Source organism: Morone saxatilis, unplaced genomic scaffold (assembly GCF_004916995.1).
Source record: "Morone saxatilis isolate NCDOM2014 unplaced genomic scaffold, NCSU_SB_2.0 Contig0, whole genome shotgun sequence".
Classification (NCBI taxonomy): Eukaryota; Metazoa; Chordata; class Actinopteri; family Moronidae; genus Morone; species Morone saxatilis.
Window position 1 is genome coordinate 2285972 of NW_023339650.1, and position 9270 is coordinate 2295241.

At 40.9% G+C, this 9270-nt stretch overlaps 1 protein-coding gene across 1 annotated transcript in view; it reads left to right on the forward strand.

Moving 5' to 3' along the window:
- The window catches only part of kcnh2b (potassium voltage-gated channel, subfamily H (eag-related), member 2b), a 212340-nt gene that overhangs the window by 197433 nt on the left and 5637 nt on the right, over positions 1 to 9270 (forward strand). The window contains exons 13-20 of the mRNA XM_035657651.1: positions 1020 to 1219; positions 1363 to 1425; positions 5235 to 5487; positions 6723 to 6916; positions 7039 to 7141; positions 7397 to 7548; positions 7649 to 7793; positions 7898 to 8087. Coding sequence (XP_035513544.1) covers positions 1020 to 1219; positions 1363 to 1425; positions 5235 to 5487; positions 6723 to 6916; positions 7039 to 7141; positions 7397 to 7548; positions 7649 to 7793; positions 7898 to 8087 — 1300 coding nt within the window. The remainder of the gene's footprint in view (positions 1 to 1019; positions 1220 to 1362; positions 1426 to 5234; positions 5488 to 6722; positions 6917 to 7038; positions 7142 to 7396; positions 7549 to 7648; positions 7794 to 7897; positions 8088 to 9270) is intronic.

The following is a 9270-nucleotide window of genomic DNA, read 5'->3' on the forward strand; positions in this document are numbered from 1 at the left end:
ACATGTAGTGTAAAGTGCTTTGAGTGGTCGGAAAGGCACTTTGTAGTCCCTAAGTACAATCCATCTATTTACCAATTTACTTGTTGTATGAATCAAATTAGTAAGTATATACATAATGTATGACCCAGTGGTTTTCTTGTTTGGTAGTAGTATTGAACTGCATTTGCAGTTCGATTAGAATTCAATTTAAATTGGCTAGTGAGCCTAGTGTCCACACTAATATAATATAAATCTATAATAATACTAACATCTCAAACTTATTAAAGAAAATAATTACATTTTTGTAGTCTGTTTTAAAGGACTGGCTCACATTTTGTCTAGTCTCACTTAAAACAATATGCACATGCTCAGGCATGTACACTGATACCGTTTTTGGATGTTGTAATCATTTCAATGCATTTGGGGTGTGTCTAACTAACTAACTTAAAGACACTGTGCACCTGAAAAAAAAGGGGGTCATTTCAATGTTAGTCTTTGTGAGTCAATGGGCAGAGTGACTCTGAGCAATATGGCTTCACATATCACATATTATAGTTTATGTAGATTAATAGGTAGATTTATGCAGATTAAAGGTAGTTCATCCCACTATTTTGCAGCCACAACTATTACCTTTCCTGTTAGTCTTAGTGGCCCCTACAAAGACACTTATAATGTATATATCTGTACTTACATACAGTGCAAATATCTTTTCTTCAACCCAGCTCTGCATACTAATACATCTTCATTATTCTCCATTATTATACCATCAGCTGTCTGAGCTCTCTCTCTTCTTTCCTGCTATCTTCTCCTTGCTTTTCTCCACTTACAGTATTCTTATCAAGCACATCACCCAAGGGTGTCAAGCTTAATAATATGTATTTTTTTTAGATGGAGAAGACAGTCAGCCAGAAATGTGTCAGGTCATATCAGTGTATCAAGTGCCTGCCCATATATTCTCTGTTAATGTATATGCTTTTCTCTCGCTTCCTGCCTACTTCACTCGTTTCCTGTCTTACCCTCTGCCCGTCTCCCACGTCCAGCTCTGATGTACGCCAGCATCTTTGGGAATGTGTCAGCCATCATCCAGCGGCTGTATTCGGGGACGGCCCGCTACCACACCCAGATGCTGAGAGTCAGGGAGTTCATCCGCTTCCACCAGATCCCCAACCCACTCAGGCAGAGGCTGGAGGAGTATTTCCAACACGCCTGGTCCTACACCAACGGGATCGACATGAATGCTGTGAGTACTGATCCTCATGCACCCAAATCTTGTGTGTGTACACCTAGTCTGTTCATGTTAGTGAATGAGTGTTGCGCATGAATACACACGTGTACACAAAGAAGGCTAGAGGAGTATTTTGAGCCTGCGTTGTACGTTAATAGGATGATTGGAAGACTTTGTCTCAGCATGCATGGTCCGACACCCTCAGAGAAAATAGGAATGATGTGAGTATCATAAATAATACACACACACACACACACACACACATACTCAAACATATGCAAATAGACGAGTTAAAGTATTTGCAATATGCATGGACCTACATCAGTCAGTTCACATGCTTGAGGGCTAATACACTCTTTTCACATACAAGTTGAAACACACAGACACACACATACACACACACAGTGAGTCACACCTGTCAAAGGACACAAACGCACCATGCATGCTAACACACAGACAGATTAAAGGAGTGCTGCCAACATGCTTGTTGTATACAGTCGACCGCAACCTGAACTCTGTCAGTCACAGTGTATAGGATGATGCTTCTTACACACACACACACAGACAAAGGCACATCTTCTGTTTCTCTGTACCAGTGTTGAAGGCTTCGACTCAGATGTGTCATTGGACACAAACATGCATGCAACTACAGATGAACATGCACACATAAGAACACAGTTGAGATGTGCTGATGCAAGTAATTAATGCCGTGCATGAGTCAATGGATGTCATCATTGTTTACACATCATATATCTTTGTGTAGTTTGTATATGTGGATCTGTAAGTGTGCATTTAGCTATTGTTTGACTACTGAAATAGTTTCCAAACTATTGGTATTTTTTAAGCTACAATTTTTCATTACTTTGTAAGCTGTTTTATAATCTCTGCTCAAGAAGTACACTTTACTAAAAATATCTCTGCTCGTAACTTCAGGAAGCCTTTCCAGCATCCAAATTCTTTTAAAAATTGCTCATAGGAGCGTAATCAGCGCCTCATTATTGTCTGTGAAGCCCTATAGAAGCATAGAGGAGCCTTGTTTGGGAGCGAAGTCCCAGCCCAAACACAATATTCCATCAGAGAAATCTTGTGTCATTTCAGTGTAATAAGTGAGCCATTGAAGTAGAGAGGAAACAAATTTGACAAGCATCCATGGGAACGTATTTTTCGGTGTTGGCCCCCTCCTCTTCCCTTATTATGCTGCTCTCTTAAAGGCCCAGTGAAGTGCAGTGTAGTGAGCAGACTGGATTAGAGAATGTTTACTGTAATGATTATTTTGATTGTGTGGAGCAGACCCTGTCTGTCTGCCTGTCTCAACAATTGATTAAATCAGCTATGGCCTCCTTCATTCATGAGGATGGAGAGAATAATAATGCAGTTCTGATGAGGAACTGAACGCTATTGGAGTGTTGTGATGAGAGCAGGGGAAATAAATCTGTTGCATCTTTTGCATGTGGACGAGCAGGGCACTGAATTGTTTGCAGCTGGCCTCTAACCTCTGTGTGAATATGTGCAACTTCTGCAGACACTTGCAGAGATCAATAACCAATAAAATGAAAATGTTCTGTTCTTTCCAGAGTATTGTGTTATTGGCTTTAGATACAATAGCACAGCCACAGCCCAGTGTAGCTCTGAGATGTGCTCAGATCAGTGGAAGCAGAGACAATTAGATACCTACAGAATGATCGGGGTTGTTGTTATTGCAGCATCAATCGTAACAAACGTCTTACTTTTGCTCATCCTTGTTTGTTCTCCTGTCCTCCTTGAAATATATTAGTGCCATATGTTTCAACACTTGACACTTCTTTGTTATAAGAACATTTTAAAAAACAAACAAAACAACTAAGTGTTAGTGCTACCTCTAAGGGTGGAATTTCTTTTTTTTATGTTCTTTTTTATAAGCTGTCTCTCAGTGGCCTCTTACCGTCCAGCCGCCATAGTCTAGATGAGAGAATGAAAATGTTAATACACTCATCTAAGTGACTAAGTACTTCTACTTTCTCTGTATGTTTTTTGCATAAAAACAATATTTAATCTGTGTGACAACAATGAAACAGAAGGAAGTTAAGGACAATGGTCTTTGTAGGAAAGATGCAAAACACAGCATCATTAAGTATTAAGTCTCTATCAAGGAAACTAAACATGATTTCAAGGTGGGTAAGTGCATTAACCATACAGCACTTCTGATTTTTAGAAAGTAGCATTATTACAGAAGACACAACAACCAGTTTTATCATAATTTGCCATTTTCTAGGTTGATTCAAATGTATATACATGCAGGATATGTGTGCAGGATACTTACTTCGACTACACCTACATTAGGCAGTTAACTACTTATACAGTATAATGCCAGGTATACACTCACCTGTGTGTGCAGTTGAGCATCTGCTAAATGCACCATTAAACTGATAGCGCTGGCCTGTAAAATCTGACTTCAGCACATTTTGGGGCTTGTACCTGGCACAAAACGGTTGTTGAGTACAGGGAATAATAGTAGGCTATTATTCAAATCCACAGAAGGGAGTTGTTACTATAACTCCCATGTTTCTATGTGTTTGACTGTCTTCAAACCATACCTTGAAACATTTAAAAAAGTTTGTGTGTGTTTGGTGGGGAAAGTGGTGATGAGCAATGAAGCCAACAAAAATACAGTAACTCTGTTTCTTCTTGTTCCTACAGTGTGATGTTTGAATGCTGTATGTGCAGAGTTTGACAATAGAAGGATATTTTCACATTCATCTGCTGAAAGTGGAAAGTTTCTCTGTGCTCATTGAACATATGATTGTAAGGGGCAGCATGATTTGTGACATCACAAATAGTTGATGGAGAAGTCAACCCTGGTCCAGTATGCAAGTTGTACAGTGTGATGTAGAAACTTGAAGCGAACAGTGCACATCCACTGAGAATGGACAGTCAAGTAGGAGACATCTTGAGTCCAGCAGGAAAACTTTAGAAATTAACCTTTGCATATTCAGGGTTTCTGGAATTTGTAATGAGGTAGAAGGAGTAGATGACTTTTTAAGGATTTTAATGTGGAAATTACATAAAAAGTGGAGGGGATCCTTAAGACCAAGATGGGTGGAAAATGTTTAAAGAGAGAAATGGACATTTGCCGACAGAGAGATGAAGAAGGAGCTCAGTGAAGGCTGAAATGAGGAAGTAGCTTTAAACAGATGAAAAAGAGATAAATGGAGAGGAAGAAACACAGTGTGGGTGAGCTTCTGTTCTGTGCAGTCAGCCAGAGAGTTACAAGAGGAGCCCCATAGCCTTAAAAGTGCTGGGGCTTCCCATGCTTGCAGCAAACTCATTAAAACTGCACCATTTCTTCATATTAATTACACTCTACAGGCCTGCTGACACTGTTCCGGTAGGCCATCTAAAATACAGTTTGAAATAATTTTGCGGAGAAGCCCGAAAAACCACTGCATAGGCCCTTTTTAAAAGAAGGACTGCTGATGCTTGTCTTCTACTCAGGGGTTAATACCATAAAAACTAAAATTAAAATCATGACTTCTCTGATGATTAGAACAAATATCAGATAAATGTATAGGCAATTTAGTTTATTCATGTTCATTTGTGGAATGGTGTAATAACAGTAAAAGGCTAATGTCCCATGAGTGTTTACTAGTAGGGATGACAGTAAAGGCTCCACTTTTTATTATTCCTTTTAAAGCGTCCATAATCTTTGACTTTTATGTGCTTTATGAGCTTTATGTTCTGGACTCACTGTATCAGTCACTGGCTGCTAAGAGCATGTATCAATACTGATGTAACCTTTCTCTATCGATTCATTTGCTTTCTTAATCTCACCTCTTCTTCTTCCTTCTCTTTCCCTTCTTTCCTGCCACACCTTCTCTTTTCACTGTTCACTCTTTCGCCCCACTTGTATCTCTGACTGTTTCTCACCCCCTGTCTTCTTGTGTTCTTTATTTCCTCCCCTCCCCTACTTCTTAATCCCTCATTCCTCCCATGTCCTTGTCTCCTCCCTCTCTCCCTCTGCTTCCTTGCTCCCTCGCCCCCTCTCCCTCCCCAGGTGCTGAAAGGTTTCCCAGAGTGTCTTCAGGCGGATATCTGCCTCCATCTGAACCGGACGCTGCTGCAGAACTGTAAGGCTTTTACAGGCTCCACCAAGGGCTGCCTCAGGGCATTGGCCATGAAGTTCAAGACCACCCACGCACCCCCTGGCGACACGCTGGTCCACGCTGGGGACGTCCTCACTGCCCTCTACTTCATATCCAGGGGATCCATAGAGATACTGAGAGGAGACGTGGTGGTAGCCATCTTGGGTACAAAACATATATATTTATATATACAAAGCTTTCAATAAATGTTTTACTTATCATATATGTTCCCTTCTTAACTTTTAGGTTATTAGAACCTAAATCTAGCAATAACATGACAGCATCTGGAGATATACATCTGTTAGTATAAGCAGTTTAGACCAATATTTCATTTCAATTCAGGGCTTCTTCCCAGAGCCCTACAGTAAATAAGAGTAGTTCAGACTGCGTGGATATGGCAATAGTACTGTTACTAATATAACAGTAGTAATAAAAAATGCTCCATTGGTCCATATCCCTGTGTCAATTTAGATTTTAAGAAAGTATGTAGCAGGCCTCTTTTGTGTCCACTTACATTTTTTGGGGGTAAATATGCACAAGCTGGTAGTGCCATCTGCTGGTGAGCATTGAGTGTTACTTCTACTAGTTCACTGTAGATTCAGGATAACACAACAGGATGTTCAGGATGTGAAAATATTCAACATAACAGACACTGTCTATAATAATTCAAGAGCAGTTGAATTTCTTGACAGTATAGGCAGAGACAAACCCTTTCAATGAATAGGGTACCTTACATATTTAACAATAAAATATAATCTATATATATATATATAGTCTGATATTTCAGTCAATCTAAAAAGCAGTTGCTCTATTGCAGAGCTTCCCAAACTTTTTCATCTAAAGAGCCAAAAGAGAAAGTTGGTGTTTCCCTGGGACCCAAAAAATATGTTTATGAATTGCCGTAACATCTACATTTATAAACTTCTGATAAAGAACTTAACAAACCACGAATTTAAAGTGGATATGAAATCATTATAAAAGTATATCACAGCACTAAACACATTCGCTGAGTGTAATGTTGAGTTTCTCACCACCTCATAACGAACTTGTGCCGACAAGTACATGAAGTACATCACAATTCCAGAGTGAGACACACTCAACGTTACGTCAATCAGAGAGCGAGAGAAAACACATTTTCAGACCCAGGTTTGCAAAAATAGGGGCGGTGGCACTCACATCTGAGCTGAACAGACCAGCATAGCAAAAATAGTAGTTACTATATGTAACTCCAGCTCTCTGGTATGCTATGATACATAAAATTAATTTACGTAAAAATAATTTACGTATCATAGCATTTTAGCAGTTGATGACCTGATAAAAACGGTGTTGTGACTCTGAATTTGGGAAACACAGCTCTATTGTTTCACCCATAAAGGTTTCCTTTTTTTCACCTCTCCCAGGTAAGAATGACATCTTTGGCGAGCCTATCAACCTGTATTCCCGACCGGGTAAATCCAACGCTGATGTAAGGGCTCTAACCTACTGCGACCTCCACAAGATCTTAAGAGAAGATGTTCTGGAGGTGCTGGACATGTATCCTGAATTCGCAGACAACTTCTGGAACAACCTGGAAATCACCTTCAACCTCCGAGATGTAAGTTTACAAACCTTGGTGTTCTCTGGATTGTTTTATCCAAGCAAAGACTTTCCTTTAACTCTAGCACCCCTGCGGTGTTATCTTTTAATAAGACTATTTAATGCTGGTCCTCCTTTCAGACCAACATGATCCCAGGCTCTCCAAGCAGCGATGACTCCAACTGTGGGGGATTCAACAAATTACGCAGACGGAAGTTATCGTTCCGAAGACGTACAGAAAAAGGTAGCCCACCCTCTATAGCTCGTACCTTACTTCGACCATTTGTTCAATTGTCATTTAAAAAACCTCCAAATAATCTGACTGTCTGAATGCTTACAGAAACATAGCTTTAGTAAAGTTAATTTGATAATAAAGTTTGTTCCTGCCAGACTTTTCCTGATGACCTTGTGTTCATCTTTGAAAGATTAGTCCTGATCCAGCTGGACTGACCAAACTGCCTCTTTTTTAATCTTTCCATGCACACCTACTTCTGTCCAGATGATGCAGATGCTGGCGAAATTAAAAAATCCCATAAGTCTGTGAGACGAAGACAGAGGGAAGCAGCCAACAACCAAAAACAGGAGAAGGCAACTAAGCATCAGTGGGAGGCACATCGAAGCTCAGTGTCCTCAAACTCCAGTGGTGATGAGGTATAAGTAATTTCCATCATGACTAACTGACTAATACTTATTGTTTTGTCATATGCCATGGCACAGTAAAAACTGGTGTTAATGTCTTCACCTCTTACAGGGGGAGGAGTCAGTTGGGACCAGACTCGCCCCTCCACCGGTGATGCTGGAGAGCCCACAGGCTCAGGTCAAGCCCATGAGCTTCAACGAGAACACTGAGGGTGACGGAGACCCCAAGACTGGGAACACGTGCAACGCCCTGTCAGGTAAAACAAAACAGAAGAGCGTCCCCAAATCTGTACAGTAATGCCTGCCCAGTGTTTCACGCAAACACACATGCTTCCCCTCCACCTGTCTTCTTCTCCTACAGGTGCATTCTCAGGTGTGTCCAACATCTTTAGTTTCTGGGGGGAGAGTCGGGGGGGCGGTCAGTACCAGGAGGTTCCCAGCTGCAGCCTGGCCTCCCCACCGCCACTCAACGCGCCGCTGCACAGCCTGAGCCGACAGCAACGCAACCAGCTGGACACTCGCCTGGACCTGCTGCAGAAACAGCTCAACAGGTACGGCCGGTTGGATGTCTGGGTGTTCTGGTTTGTGTGCATGTGTTGCTGTTGCTGCTGTTCTGTGTTCTTTTTCATATCGAACAGTTGTTGAAGAAAGACAATGCTGAAGTCCAGGCAAACATCTGACACTTTGAGTCATCTGACACTTTAAAAGCTTTTCTTTTACCTGGCTGCCTCTAAAGGAAGCCTCTTCTCTCCAGCGCAGTGAAAAAAAGCGAGATTTTCCGTCCCTGTAGCCTTTAGCTGGATGAGGCTCCTTTGTCAGGTCTTGTTGAGATCACAGGCTGAGTGTCTTTGTGCTGGCTCATAGCTCTGAGGCTGGCTACGCCTCCAGCTGAATGCTGAGTTTTAAACGCATGATTGACTGGATGCCTTTGTTGGATAGGATGTGTCAGCAGGCTAAAGGTGTATGTGAGCGAAACGGGATTGGGGGCAATAGTGTGTAACGAGAGAACTCATCCCACAAGTTCTGCAAATATCTGCACATATGGTAAAGTCTCTGTTGGACCTCAGAAAGTTAAACAGAGCCAGGAAAATAAGCAGAATGAGTCCTAATTAGAAGTATGTGAGCCTCAGATAAGACCCAGCTGGTTTTATGGTAAAACTTGCACCTCCTGTTTGTGTGTAGCACACACGCATCTTTTTCAGTGTGACTATGGACCAAGATCATATTTTACTAAGAAAAAATACAACTTTGTTGACTCCTGTGGGGAAAATGGATTGTTCCAGCTGCAACAATAACAGAATAACAGCAGGCTGGAAAAGAAAAATGCAGTATAAGCAGAACAGAGTTTATAAAAGTAGAATAATTAGAATGAAAAGTTTATATGAGAAGTGGAGGGTAGACTAAATATTAAGAATGGTCTTATTTTAATAGTTTTGGACATCATACCTGCTAGTGATGAAATTTACATAGGGATGACACAATACCAGTGAAATTTTACGATTCTTGATACACAATTCAATACCACAGTAAAAAAACAAAACAGTAAGTACATACACTCCTTTGTACAAAACTTTTGAACATTACAAATAACTCTTTTTACCATCTTCCACTTGTTGTTCTTTCTCTAACAGCAGACTAAAATACATAGGTGCAGGTGCATATGCTGACCCTGTCAGGTCTGAAAGAATTGCATCCCCAGTACCTAGAGTACTGTAGAAAAACAAATACCATCAC